Here is a 15090-nt window from a genome sequence, read left to right as displayed (position 1 = left end):
AACTTCCCTTTGAGACACTAGTGATGTCTGACATTCTTTCCACTATCATGTTTTTCCAGAATTGTCCCTCATTTAATAACATTCAGTATACATTTGCTGGCTGTGTTTCATTGGTCTTCCATTTTCACGTGTGTCTGTGTGTATTTTGTTGTGCAACATTTGGCCTAGGGAATCTAACCAATACATCATTGTGATGAAGTGTAAGAGGAGTGTTAACACATTCTCTGAGGAAAGGTTAACTTTCTAGACACTAGTGCAGTACACAGTGTTATTAATATTATTCAAAATTAAGAAAACAAAGCACTACTAAGATTTTACAATATTTTATCTTAAAAGATGAACTATGCCATTAGGGTTATATTTAATGTCAAATAATTCTCATCTACTTTAAAACAAACACTTTTAAAAAACAAAAAGGGCATGCAAATTGAGTTGTATAAACTAGCATGTGTAAGTTCTACCATTTTGTGACAAAAATCTACAATATCTATTGCATTTTCTTTAACATAGGTACCTGTTAAATTTGCAGCATCTGAAGGACTAAGCTGTAGCCAGTGACGAGCATCTGCATCTAAACAAACATCTGTTGGTATATTAACTTCATGTTCTTCTTCACATGTTTGCCAGGGGACCAGGGTGATCTCTACTTCATTATTGTAGCCAATGAACGTGTCACTGCTAACACTTTCACCTAAAGTAATCAGGAATTACTAAGTGTCATAAGCAATGTTCTACAATTAAAAAAAAATCTTGTTTTCAAAAACATGGTTAAAAGTAACCAATATTATATATGTGATTAGTCAAATTAGCACATCCTACCACAAACCACTACTCCTTAGAAAAAGAATTTGGTTTTCTGGAACTTACTCATTTCTTTCTCTCTATGATTTCCATGTGACTGCTGCAAGTCTGCATTCAAATCTAATTCAGCTGGACTGCTGCTCCTTCGTATTAAAACCTTCAGAAAAAATACATAAATTGAATTCCTCTCAATTCATTTATAGTTAATTTGAAAAATATATCCCATAATATGTTAGAATAATTTCCTCTGTTAAGATGCATATACATTTATACATATGTATCACTGAAAACTAACTGTGACTTATTCAGTGGTGGTTTAGACAATACTTAGTCCTGCCGCAGTGCAGGGGACTGGACAGATGGCCTACTGAGGTCCCTTCCAGTCCTACATTTCTATGATTCTATTAATAAAAGACCATATCACACAAGGCATAGAGTAGGATCATGTTACTAGAGTTAGTTGCTGTGGAAACTTTAACTCTAAATTTCCTAGATTACATGGGTGTTAAAAACGTATGAGTTAAAATGTTGCATCAATAAAGGGGAAGGGGGGTTAGGGAGGTTTGTTTTATTTTTGTATTTGCAATTAATAGTTCTAGTTTTTTAAAAAGGAAAAATGACCTAGATGGTAAAGAACTTAAAGATTCTTGAAACATTGGTCAGGCTTTATGACCAATTTTTCACCCTACTTGGTTTCTCAGGCTGAAGCACTGCCATGCAGAAGGCAATGAATTCATTTGCAGAGGCTGTCTGTCTGGAACTTGTGGCCCCACAGCTGATTTTTGTGGGGAAGGAATTGGCAATCAATCCTCAGGCACATGTAGCTGCTTGCACTGTTTGGAAGACTGCATACATTTTGTTTTTCCCACCAAATCAGGTTCATGTTGAGCAGTGGTCAGATAAATCTAGCATGTAATAATTTTTGAGCTGTGCACTGGTTCACATAACATTTTCAGTTATTTATGCAATAAATAGGGCCACAACCTGAATATCAACTTGCAAAGAAGGTGGGAAGGGTGATATTGATGGCAGCATTGTCAGGAGGTAGTAAATATTTTGACCAGCATGTCAATAACATAAGAAGTGGGGCGGAGGGTTAATCTCTTACCCCCACCATCATTGTCTTTGCCTGAATTGGGTAAAGAAACTGCAGCAGAGCATTACATAGTGTTCCCCCTATGCTCGAGCCAAGTGTGCAGTCCCCATGATGCTTTTAGACAACACCCACTTAAGAGCAGCAGACCAAACCAGAGTTTCAAACTACAGTCATAATCTGATATTGCATTGCACTTCTAACAGTATCACCAGTTTCAATCATAAATTATTTCTGCTGTTTAAAAGTAACATAAAAATTAAAAAAAAACCTGTTAGAATGCTGACATCGACAAAGTTTTTAAATAAATGGTTGATGGTGCAAATTGTGCTGAGAAAGGCATTTTTCTAAACATTTCATGAACTATCAAACATTTGTTTAAATACTAAGCAATTCGGTAATGAATATATTTTATTTATATGACAGTTATGAACTCTGCATTTTTATATATTTTATATATATATATATATATATATATATATATATATATATATACACACACACACACACACACATATATGTATATATATACACACACACACACACACGTATACATAGTCTTTATCTGTTGTTTTATGTAATCTTCATTATAGTATTTCCATAAACGAGTGTTACAGCCTTACAGTATTAGAAGATAATAGCAAGTATTTTGAATATTTTTCAACAGCTACAGTTATACTCCAATTTCTATATCATCAATGGGATCCACAAACATAAAATTTCAGTTGTTATTCTTTCTAAACATTTATATTAATAATTAGAAATGAAAAGTTCTTAGGACCTTGTCAACGGTTAGAATTTGGATCAGAGTCTATCAATTTTGCCTTACGTGTTGGGCTTCATTTTCTTTCTTCATATATCCCTTCTTGTCTTGAATGGATTTGGAATCCAAACTATTTAAATTCTGTGAACTCTCAGTCTTTTTATCTGCATAATCAAAATTTTAAAAAGTAAACAAGACAAGAAATACAGATAGTTAAGGAAATGGTGTCTGTGGGCTAATTCTAAAACTATTAAAAACAGCACTAAATATGTGCATCTTTTTCATCTTTCTAATATTTACAGAGAAGTGATTGAATAGGACATTCTCATATAATAGTGTAGGATTGTTGCGGAATCACTTATATTGTGAAAGCATTCAATTATGTGGGTAATTCCCTCATAAATAGTGTAAAAAGCTGCAGTTATGAGAATACAACTAAAATCTTTAGCTGTGGTGTATGAAATGTAAATGCAGTGCTAGATACTGGAAATGACTAGTTATACACCAATCACAGATATTTTCAGTGGCTTTCATTGTGAGACAAGTCCTGCTTTAACAAAGATGATATTCTACACTTCCAAATGACAACTGTCTAAAGCCAAATTGATTTTTACAACTTAATAAAAAAATGAGACACTTGTCAAAGAGAATTTAGTGCTTGTGAAAAGTGTTGGAACAACAGAGCTGGAAAATGAAGTTCTATTTCCCACAGAACAGAAACAGCACATAGAATGGCCACTCAAGATTCCCAACACATTTCCACTAACGTGACCGGTCTACTGGTACTTCCCTTCTGAGGCATAGCAGATAAAATATTATCAGGCTACGTGCTAATGGCAAATCAATGATACAATGAAATCAAATATTTCACTAAATTGCTCAGTGTCCATTTATGAGGTCCTTCAATAAGGCGGATAAGAAAGTTTGCTTGACTGTTCCCTACACTTCTTAGATGAATGGCAGGAAAATGGATGTAGCCAAGAGTATAGTCAGCATCACAGCAGATAAACCCTGTAGGAAACATCTCTAAAACTATATAGGTAAATTATTAGCCAATGATAGCTGTCTTTCAATCATTGGTAATGTACTCAAAACCCTGGTCTGAACTATAGTTACTTCGGTATAACTACGTTGCTCAGGGGTGTGAATAATCCGCCGACCTACCACCAGTGTAGACAGCCCTATGTTGGTAGGGACCTAGCCGACACAGGCCTTGGCTACACTGGCACTTTACAGCACTGCAACTTTCGCGCTAAGGGGTGTGAAAAAACACCCCCCTGAGCGTTGCAAGATACAGCGCTGTAAAGCCTCAGTGTAATCAGTGCCGCAGCGCTGGGAGCGCAGCTCCCAGTGCTGCAAGCTACACCCGTAGAGGATGTGGTTTACATGCAGAGCTGGGAGAGCTCTCTCCCAGCGCTGGCGCTCCGACCACACTCACACTTCAAAGCGTTGCCGCAGCAGCACTCCCGCAGCGCTGCTGCGGTAGCGCTTTGAAATTTCAAGTGTAGCCATACCCACAGTGTTTTAAGTGTAGACCTGCCATAGTATAAAGCACCTGTAACTAACTCACACGGAAGGTTGCAACGTATTGTCCTATAAATAAAACATTATAAACAGGAAGTTTTTATGAATGCTCTTGTCCACAATGGGCAAGAATGAGAGTTCACTGAAGCTATTTTGAAAGCTGGTCAGCTCATTAAGTTTACCATCTGCACATAATTAATGTTACCACTGTATTCCTCTACAATGGAGAGTATGTGCAAAAAGAATTACTTATGAGTGGGAAGTGTTAATGTTTTATTGATGACTACTCTAAGCTTACAGCTATACTGGAAAATTAGGACTTGCAGTTCATCAATGGTTGCACAAGGAATGGAAATTGTAGTATTCTAATGTGTTCACCAGGTCATCTAACCTTGTTAAGAGTTCAAATTAATTAACACTACCACATACTCCAGTATAGAAAAATACAATCATAGCACCACTTTTTTTGCAAGAGATAAATTACATTTTAATTATGATCACTAAAACAGAAATTGTTTTTAAAGCATGATGGTAAAAATAAATGGCTCTTACCTACACTACAGTATCCAGTGATGCTGAATTAGGAGCTGCACTGGCAAATTAAGTCCTAATTTTTCTAATGTAGCCAAAGACTAAGGTTAAATATGTTTTCCTTGGCCATTTTTAATACACCTTCAAAGGGCTAAAACTAACTTTTTAAGTGAGATACTTATACTACTGAAAATCCTCAATGCGTGGGAGGATGGAGATATTCAGAGGTATTATTTTAGGAGCATGCTTGTTTATATTTAAATTTGTTATTTAAAAAACAGGGTTTGGAACACTGAACAACAGAATTTATTGAACTATAGTTTAAATGATCAGACATTATGGCATAAATATATATTCATATAATAGCAATGGGACATTTTCCCTTTTAATTCACAAAGGTAGTTTAATGAAGTTCAAAGGCAGCTTAATACCGTAAAGCTACTGTATGTCACTAAATGTACCTTGAAAAAAATCAGAACTAAATTGGTCTGTAACGTCTGAAGTGCTACTGCTTCGAGTTAGTTGTTGGTCCTGGTCTGCAAAGAGGCCACTAGACTCTGCTCCTGTTGTATTTTCTGATTGCTGAGCTTCTTCAACTTCTGCAGATTTCAATTAAAATAAAATGAGTTACAAGGATTCTAAAATTCTTTGCACATTTACTACACATTTACTAACACAGCAAAGTCAGGTGAAAAGATCAACAAGCTAAATGTTTAGAACACATAGAAATTATGAGAATGAAATGAAAAATTTCAATTTTAGTTACCAAATGCTCTCCACAACTGAAAAGAAATTCATTAAAAAATGTATTCCAGCAGCAGAACTAGGAAGAGGTTCAGAGAAGGGAAACTCAAATTATTAGAGCCATAGAGTGGGTGTTCAGAGCTGGGGGAGGAGGGGGAGATGTCACATGGAGAGAGATTAAAAAGACTAAGACTGTTTAGTTTAGAAAGGAAAAAGGGTGAGAGAAGATATACAAATTAATGAACAATATAGAGAAGACTAATCTAGTGTTCCTGTTTACTTTTCCCATAATAAAGGAAAAAGAGGAAACTTTAAAAGTCAACAAATTCAAAATGGATAAAAAGAATATACATATGTTTAATAAACACCTCGCATAACTATCCAGTAGGACTCATTTCTAAGGGATTTGATTCAGAAAAACAGATTAGTACGTCTCAAGCAGTATTAGACATTCATAACAATAACTGTAAAATCTAGGGGCAGAACATTCTCCCCATTCCTACTCACTCCCTCATAGCCTATTCACCGAGTTATGCTTTCCTCAATCATCCAGCATTCACCGCTGTCACAGACTGGACGCTGAACTAAATAGACCATTGGTTTGTTCTCATGTTGCAACTTAGACTTAGGTGCCTCCTTATACATACAGAAGGGGATCACCTTTCCTGCATTCCTTAGAATGTGCACAGAAAGCTGGATCCTTTCCTGGGAACCTTATGAGATTTGTAAGTTGGGAGAAGAACAGGAGATATAAGGAGCAGCACACTGAGGAGAGGGAGGGGGTCCCTGCCCTTCCAGTGGATCGTCTCACATCCATAAGAGCAATACCTGCACACCTTAGGAGGTTCACAGGACGTCCACTCTGCAGGTATGAGCAAAATTATACCCCTCCTCCTTCCCTAAACTCCCTACATGCTGGTGGTATAAGGAATGTGAGGTTCTGTTATTAGCCTTATGAGATAGGTGGGCAGAGCTTAAAAATATCCAAAGTGAGCCACAGATTTCTTTTCAGTGGCCAACCAATTCTTCCTAACCTTAGAAAACTTGTTCTTTCTTGATGAGCAAAATCTGAATCATTAGTCACTTGACAGGCCTAATAAGATGGTCAGTCTTTGGACAGTTCTATTTAGGCTCATCAGGGGGCTGATGACCTTGAGGACCATGAAAATCTGCCAAACCTAATAAACCATCCTCGCCCACTGGAATTGTTAAGAGATCCTGATTAACCTATTAAGGCTTATGAAGGGTTGGACCCCTCTATAAGTCTACTAAGACATGTTGGAAAACCCTCAGCAAGTGTCCCAAGGCTATTAGCAGGGTTAGTTAAGTATGAGCAATACTATCTGCTGTGGTAGGGACTGGATAGGGTTTTTAGCATGTTAAAAAATTTAAGTTACCTATTTGTTATTTATTTAACTGCCTTAACGACAACATTAACTTGGGTCAGGTTAATGTTGCCAGGAAATTTGTTTTGCATTACCAATTTCAGAAAGTCTGTTCAATATATATTAAATATACAAAAAGAAATAAGTTTCGAGATTTAAAGCATTTTTAAAAATTATGTAAATCATAACTTTAACACACTCTCTCTCATCCTTCTCTTTTTATAAGACAGCAAAACCTCCTGCTTGACAGTTTCTTAGATGATATCAAATATGTTTGATGGGAAAAATGGAGACTCAGTTTTAAGTGTTAGCTCTTTGGTTTAGGTGTTAAAATCTGATCATCTTTCTTCAAAAGATAGAACAAGACAAGCACACAAAGGTGGAGAAAGAAAAGGATAGCAAACACAGCAAAATTCAGCATCTGTCTCTGTCTACAGCTGTAATTCATTTGCTAGAAAAGTAACATGAGTAGCACACAACCTTAATAGCCTCTTCAGAATCTGGTAAACAACTACCAGAACTGGACTACGGTATCACTTTATCTTGCCTCTCTGGACACAGCAAAAGATTGAATAGTTTGACTTGTCCTGGCAGGTTAAGCTGAACTCTCATTAGACTGAAGTCAAACAGATAAAGAGGAGAGAGAAATATGAGGAGTCAAGTGGGGAAAAAGGGAAAATAACATACAAGCAAAGGAGTGACAGCAGGAACCTTAGGTTCGTATCTCAGGAGTTAGTCAGAACACAATTGTGGAGATGATTCTTTTTGAATAGTCAGAATTTCCCCCAGGATCGAGAAACAGAAGACCTAAGAGTTTGATGGTAAAGTCATGGGTCCTAACATATTGCAGTGGTGGTAGTTACAGGCCTGGCAGTGATGCTTGTTAATGCTCCCTGCCATGCCTAAGCTAACAGCCAGCTCCTTCCTAGAAAACATCCCAACGGAATAGCAAACATATCCTACCAAAACTGACTCATCAGAACAAGTATCCAATGATTCATATATGCACACTTCCTCTCCTCTTAAAAACATTTTGGTCTCTTGCTAGGGCAATTCCTTGGGAGCCTTGAAAATCCTACTCAGAATCTTAGTTCAGACAAATACAGATTATGCCATTGATTCCAAGCTCTGGTTTCTTCAAACAATATTATATAACAAGCATATAAGGTACACTGAACTTTCCATAAGCTTTCAGCTCACTGAGGGACAATTTAAGACCATCCCTGAGAATTCAACACAACTCTTCTCCACTCCCCCTACCCTTCCCTACTCCTCCACTATGCCTTTCAAACTTCTGTCTGCTGGCGCCTTTGTTCTGCTGCCCCTCTCCATGCCTACCTCTTGCACCTCTTCTAAAGTCTACATAAAGTGAACACCAAAGGCAGTCTGCAGAAGGGAGCAGTGGGGCTAGCAGGGAATTGTGGTGGGGACTAGCAAAAAAGGAAGACATTCCCCTAGCCACACACTCTGTTGACCACCCCACCTTTGAGCGTGTTAATTTATAAAAGGGGGAAGGGATAGCTCAGTGGTTTGAGCATTGGCTTGCTAAACCCAGGGTTGTGAGTTCAATCCTTGAGGGAGCCACCTAGGGATCTGGAGCAAAAATCAGTATTTGGTCCCACTAGCAAAGGCAGAGGGCTGGACTTAACCTTTCAAGGTCCCTTCCAGTTCTATGAGATAGGTATATCTCCATATATTATTTTTTTTAAATATACTATTAATTGCCTGATTCATTTCAATTTTAATGGAAATATCCTAAATTTCACATTAATAAAACTCTATTAGTTGCTTTACATGTCAAGGCCTCTCAAAGCGAGAATTTACATTTATATTTAAAACAAAGCTTAGGTCTCCAGCAGTAAGTTAATGATTCTATTTTTAGTTCAATGGAATGGTCAAGCTTGTATCTTTCAACAACAGAAGTTCATCTAATACAAGATATTATCCAACCCAGCCAGTCTATATAATCAGTGGGAAGGCAATTAAATTCAGATCCTTTGTAACTAAATTAAAATGTAAGACATACCTAAATAAACTGTAGGTCAAGATAAATCCATAATGTTTAAGTGTATAAAATAGAATAGTTTGTGGGGCTCCAAACAGCTGAACAAAAACAGAAAATGATACTGTCTAAGCCTCGTATGTTTAAATAATTTCTTGGTAACAAGAAGCATAGATAGAAATTTTTTTGTTTCTGAAATCAGGATCCCCAGAAATAATGTCTTTAGAGGCAAACATTTACAATTCTAGTGTGACCTCATTGTTAGATTGACAGTGAATGGGATTTATTGTCAAAAAGCCATGGCTGGCTGGATTTTTCCAGTATGATTTGTTCTGAAGGCCCAATCATTCAAATAGTTTTAGGAATATTTTCCCTGAAACTACTCCAAAAAATAAATATTTAAAAATGTTTTTGTTCTCCTCTTCCTCAAAATGGTGCCCTATTTTGACAGTAAGTACCGTTCCAGTGACCCAAAAATAAAAATCACTGATATTTAAATAATTCTAGTATTACCATCCAAACAAAATTTGATATTGAACATGAGATAACATTATGATTAAAGAGGAAATATCTCCCAAGGACTACAAAATGCTGCTTTAACAACAGAAGTTGTTACTGATTAATTGTAAGATAAGGAGAGAGAGAGAGAGAGAGAGAGAGAGAGAGAGAGAGAGAGAGAGAGAGAGAGAGAGAGAGAGAGAGAGAGAGAGAGAGAGAGAGAGAGAGAGAGAGAGAGAGAGAGAGAGAGAGAGAGAGAGAGAGAGAGAGAGAGAGAGAGAGAGAGAGAGAGAGAGAGAGAGAGAGAGAGAGAGAGAGAGAGAGAGAGAGAGAGAGAGAGAGAGAGCAATGTAAACCATACTAATGCACAATACTGTAGAATAATTAAAGAGAGAGAAAAAGCCAGCAACAGCAGTTTAAAAAATATAAAGAACATTTAGATACAGATAGCTTTAAGTACAGTACCTGAAAGTCTGTGAGAGCAAGAAGTGTAAGAGATACCAGGTAAGAGAGAGCTCACAGTGTGAAGCAGAAGAGGTACACTTTTAGTGGCTGGCAAAGCCTCATAAAGATGAACACAGTTGCTGATAGACTGGCTTCGCTTAGCTTCCAGGGAAAAATAAAGTAATAATTATGTCAGAAGAACAATAAAATATAGGGATTTTTCTAAGGATATTCTTTAAGTGTCATGGCAAAATAAATGCAATACACATCTGAAACAGTTCCTTAATGTAAATATTCAGAAATCCTAGATAAAAATGAATTCCCATATAGTAAAGGTTCGAATGTGTTGGAATAAAATTGCCACATAATAAATGTGCAATAATCAGCATGTTTTTTTTAATTTACAAGACTGCGAAATATTACAATACCATATCTTACCATAAATCCATTTTGTCAAATAACATTCTAGTTATCTTACTAAATCTTACTCAGTAACTCTGTAAAATTATGATGTGCCACCAGTCTAACCTATCCCAAATCTTTAATACTTAGGAATATTAGAAAACAGAAGAGAAATATATCCAACAATGTGTGCATCTCAAAACTAAATGAATGGGAAATTTCTTCCCTGATAATTTCTTTTCTGTTATCGGTCTCTCACAATTCAGAGATGTATGGGCTCCTCTCCGCAGTTCTGGAGGCGGTTCAACATTGTAATACAGTCTGTGCGGGCCATGCCCCTTCTCTGGCTTGCCACCAGACAATTCATTCCAATATTGTGCACAAACTCTGAGACTACAACTTGCAACAACCACTTCAAAGACAACCAGTAAACTATGTATAGCAGCCCACAAACTGTAAATATAAAAATTAAATTTTGTCCCTTGGCTAAGAAGCCATGAGGGAAAGGTAGAAACGTGGAAGATGCTGCTAGCAGAAAGGAAATCATCTGTAAAGAAATTTCCCATTTTGCGGCCCCAGTGTTTCCACAATTCTGAGGTACATGGGAAGTAGCAACCAGTGAACAGAAATAGACTGAGATAGGGAAAGTTTCCCCCTGAAATTAAGTATCAAACTGGCAAGCTGTTTGTGGACCAATGCATGCAACACATTCCTTCTGAAGGAGGCCTCTGCAGAGGATAGCATGTCCACATTCTAGTGTATAACAAAGGTGTTAACAGAGGACCATGTTGCTGCACTGTAGATTTCTTCAGTGGAAGCAAAAACTTTTTCTGTTCATGATGCCACCAAAGACCTTGTGGCGTACACCTTGATTCCATCAGGAAAAGGTTCATATGATGCATTGTACGCCTCTGTGATGCACAATTTGATCATCCAAAGTCCATTTTTAGTACTTCTGGTGGAAGGAGACAAAGAGCCTGACCTCCTTGTTAATTTGATGCTCATGAAGTATAATGTTAGCGCTCTTGGAGCATCTAGATTATGCCATAGCCTAAGTTGTAGGTCGGGGGAGAAAGATGGGAGGACAATTTCCTGCAATGCATCAAAAGAGGAGTTCACCTTTAGTAAAAAAAAGCATCTAGATTCTGGTATCACAGTGGTCATACTGCACATTCTTGTGTGCCTCAGAATCATGTACACCCACATCTCGAATACTGTGTACAGATGTGGTCTCCTCACCTCAAAAAAGATATTCTAGCACTAGAAAAGGTTCAGAAAAGGGCAACTAAAATGATTAGGGGTTTGGAGAGGGTCCCATATGAGGAAAGATTAAAGAGGCTAGGCCTCTTCAGCTTGGAAAAGAGGAGACAAAGGGGGGAGATGATAGAGGTATACAAAATCATGAGTGATGTTGAGAAAGTGGATAAGGAAAAGTTATTTACTTATTTCCATAATACAAGAACTAGGGGTCACCAAATGAAATTAATAGGTAGCAGGTTTAAAACAAATAAAAGGAAGTTCTTCTTCACATAGCGTACAGTCAACTTGTGGAACTCCTTACCTGAGGAGGTTGTGAAGGCTGGGACTATAACAATGTTCAAAAGGGAACTGGATAAATTCATAGTGGCTAAGTCCATAAATGGCTATTAGCCAGGAAGGGTAAAGAATGGTGTCCCTAGCCTCTGTTCATCAGAGGATGGAGATGGATGGCAGGAGAGAGATCACTTGATCATTGCCTGTTAGCTTCACTCCCTCTGGGGCACCTGGCATTGGCCACTGTCGGTAGACAGATACTGGGCTAGATAGATACAGACCTTTGGACCTTTGGTCTGACCCAGTACGGACGTTCTTATGTTCATGTACAAAGTCTGCCCCCATTTTAATTTTATTTAAATTTATACACAAAATTAAAAGGGGCATTCATTCAAGGCTCCAGGTGCCCCTGCCATAAATTACAAAAACATTAAACTGCCCACAGAACACCTTCAGCACTAGAATCTCAATCTTATGCCAGCACTCCTTACTGGGTCTGCTGGGTTAGAAAATCATTCAGTTCCAGGAGAACTTTTCCTTGTCTGACAGCCGTGGTGCAGAGGCACAGACTATCAATTTTGAGGGGTTGCTTGCCACCCAGATCCACCCCAGGTCTGCCCCCCTCCACCCTTTCTCTCAAAGCTCCACCTCACCTCTTTCCACTCCGCCTCTGTTCTGGCCCTTCCTCCAAGCGTGCCCCGCTCTCATACCCTACCTCCCCCTGGCGCGTCACTGAACAGCTGATCATGGCGGGCGGGAGGTGCTGGGAGGGAGGGGGAGGAGCTAATCAGTGGGGCCACTGGTGGGTGGTGAGCACCCACTACTTTTTTCCTGTAGGAGCTCCAACCCCAGAGCACCCACGGAGTCGGCACCTATGCTGTGGTGACATTCAGAACTATCCCTCCCTCCTCCACAACTGTATCTATGCATACAAAAACACTCCCCCAACTCCATGAAGCTCTTGCAACTAACCTACAGTGCGGCTGAACAGTAAAAAATTATACTAATGATTTTGTTTAAAGTTTTGGCAATTGAGGCTTCAACTTCCAACTGCCCATTATAATGCACTGCAGCATTAACCTCCAGCCCACTCCTGGACAGTTCAAATATATTAAGTTCATTATTCCTTTAAGGGACCTTATATGGAGTTACCCGGTCACATTAACTTGATAAAACAGCAAAACAAATTTACTGAGTACAAGTAATGCGAGATAAGAGTCAGAAATGGTCACAAGAAAAATAAAGATAAAATGATTTCTAGTGCCTAACAAACTATATTAGATTTACAACAAAGTTGCTCACCACATGTCTCCAACAGCATTACTGACTAAATATTTCAGGTCAGGACTGCACCCCCATAGTCCAACAGCTGCTTCTTTTGTCTTTAAGGTACAAAGAGTGAGGTGGAAAGGGAGGGAGGGAGAGGTGTCTTGGGGTGTTTACACCCTTCTTTTTATAGTGTCAGTTCCTCTTTGAAAAGCATTTCCAGCTGAGAACCAAGAGACACGGAATCTGGTGGAGTATGGAGACCTCATGCTGTTTCTTTGCTAAGATGAAGATCTCTTTGTCCCTGTCCCCTTCCTTGCCAAAGAATGGCCATTTGATAGGTGGTGGCCCATCAGCTTTGCTGACACCTGGATGGGGCACCAGCTTGCCTTTTGTCTTTGAGAAACTGTTTTAGCCACTCCTGAGACTTATCTGGGAAATGCACTTCAGCCATGATTTCAGATTATGTTAATAAATTTATGTATAATGTTGCTACATGCATTTTACCATGATATTACTGATCAGCAAGTTATGAATTTTCAGAAGACACCTCACAGGGCATCAGGTACATCAGGTGCAGGTGTGAATCCAGGAGTACAATTCCACCACATCTTCCCCCTTATAAAACTGCAGTATGGTTAGCCAAGAAAAAATATTTTGCACATGGCTACAAGAATTCAATCAGAATGTGAACCTCAGACATCTCACACTCAAAGCAAGATTCATACCCTTAGAAAACAAACCACTTGCTTGACATCAAATAGTCTTTCGTTACCCTGTACACTACCTACCATTCTTGAAGGCAAAGATTTTTTAAAATTTTTATTATTGAGTTACTTGCAAACCACTAACTGGCTTCCACTCCTGGGAGAGTCGTGGGGTGTTTTCACTGACAGTGTCTCGGAGTTTAATGCCAGAAGGGACCATTAGATCATCTAGTCTGACCTCCTGTGTATCACAGGCAGTGGTGAGCTGGAGCCAGTCCGCAGGAACCGGTTGTTAAATTTAGAAGCCCTTTCAGAACCGGTTGTTCCAGGACAAGCGGCTCTAAAAAAACTTTTAAATTTAACAAAAGCGCAGGCAGCTGTCCACCCCGCCCCCAGCTCACGTCCCCCTCCTCCTCTGAACGCTCCACCCTCCTTCTGCTCCCCCTCCCCTGCTTCCTGCGAATCAGATGTTCACAGGAAGCCTGAAACCAGCAGCAGGCAGGTAATCTGGGACTGGGGGGCACGAGGAGGGCTCCAGGGAGGCGCAGCATGGCCCTGTCCGGCTCCCCTTGGCCCTGGTCGAGCGCCCCAGCCTGGTCCCAGCCAAGCACCCCCACCTCTGGCCCCAGTGGCTCCGGCCGTGCTGCACCGGTCCCAGCCGAGCAGCCCCGGCCCAGCGCGGGGAGTCTCAGGCCCCGCGGTGTGGCTCCCAGTCCCGGCCCAGCCTGAGGAGTCTCGGGCCCCACGGCGCGGCTCCTGGCCCCGGCCCGGGGAGTCTCAGGCCTCGCGCCTCCCGATCCCGGCCGAGCAGACCCGGCCTGGCCCGGGGAGTCTCGGGCCCCGCAGTGCCGGTCCCGGTCCCAGCTAAGCGGACCGGGACCCGGCCTCAGGCAATGCGGTAAGGGGGCAGGCAGCAGGGAGGGGGTGTTGGAAGAGGGCAGGGGAGTTCAGTGGGTGGTGGTGGGGTGGATAGGGGTCAGGGCAGTCAGAGGGTACGGAACAGGGGGATTGAATGGGGGCAAGGGTCCCAGGGGGGCATTCAGGAAGGAGCAGGGATTGGATGAGGTGGTGGGGGGCATTCAGGGACAGAGAGAAGGGGTGGTTGGATGGGGCAGGGGTTCCAGGGGGCCATCAGGAATGAGAGGAGGGGTTGGATGGGGCAGCAGGGGCAGTCATGGGACAGGGAAGGGGGGTGGATGGGTCAGGGGTCCCGGGGGCAGCATCAAGGAACATGGGGGGTTGGATGGGGCACGACCCCCTCATGGAGTGAGGAGGAGGGAACCTGTTGTTAATATTTTGGCAGCTCATCACTGATCACAGGCCATTAATTTTCACCCAGTTACCCTTTTATCGAGCGCAATAACTTGCATTTGGCTAAAACAGTCTTTGTTCCTGAA

At 40.3% G+C, this 15090-nt stretch overlaps 1 protein-coding gene across 3 annotated transcripts in view; it reads right to left on the bottom strand.

Moving 5' to 3' along the window:
* Nucleotides 1–15090, bottom strand: part of RALGAPA2 (Ral GTPase activating protein catalytic subunit alpha 2) — a 309497-nt gene that overhangs the window by 194280 nt on the left and 100127 nt on the right. For 2 of the 3 annotated variants that reach the window (XM_050951273.1, XM_050951275.1), the window contains exons 17-21: nucleotides 9807–9947; nucleotides 5174–5311; nucleotides 2724–2821; nucleotides 868–958; nucleotides 515–691 (exon numbers count right to left, since the gene is read on the bottom strand). In XM_050951273.1, the coding sequence (XP_050807230.1) occupies nucleotides 515–691; nucleotides 868–958; nucleotides 2724–2821; nucleotides 5174–5311; nucleotides 9807–9947 (645 nt within the window). The remainder of the gene's footprint in view (nucleotides 1–514; nucleotides 692–867; nucleotides 959–2723; nucleotides 2822–5173; nucleotides 5312–9806; nucleotides 9948–15090) is intronic. The other variant, XM_050951274.1, reaches the window with a different exon arrangement.

Source organism: Gopherus flavomarginatus, chromosome 4 (assembly GCF_025201925.1).
Source record: "Gopherus flavomarginatus isolate rGopFla2 chromosome 4, rGopFla2.mat.asm, whole genome shotgun sequence".
NCBI classification, from domain to species: domain Eukaryota; kingdom Metazoa; phylum Chordata; order Testudines; family Testudinidae; genus Gopherus; species Gopherus flavomarginatus.
Note: the sequence above shows the minus strand (reverse complement) of the source record. Positions and strands in the feature narration are given on the sequence as shown.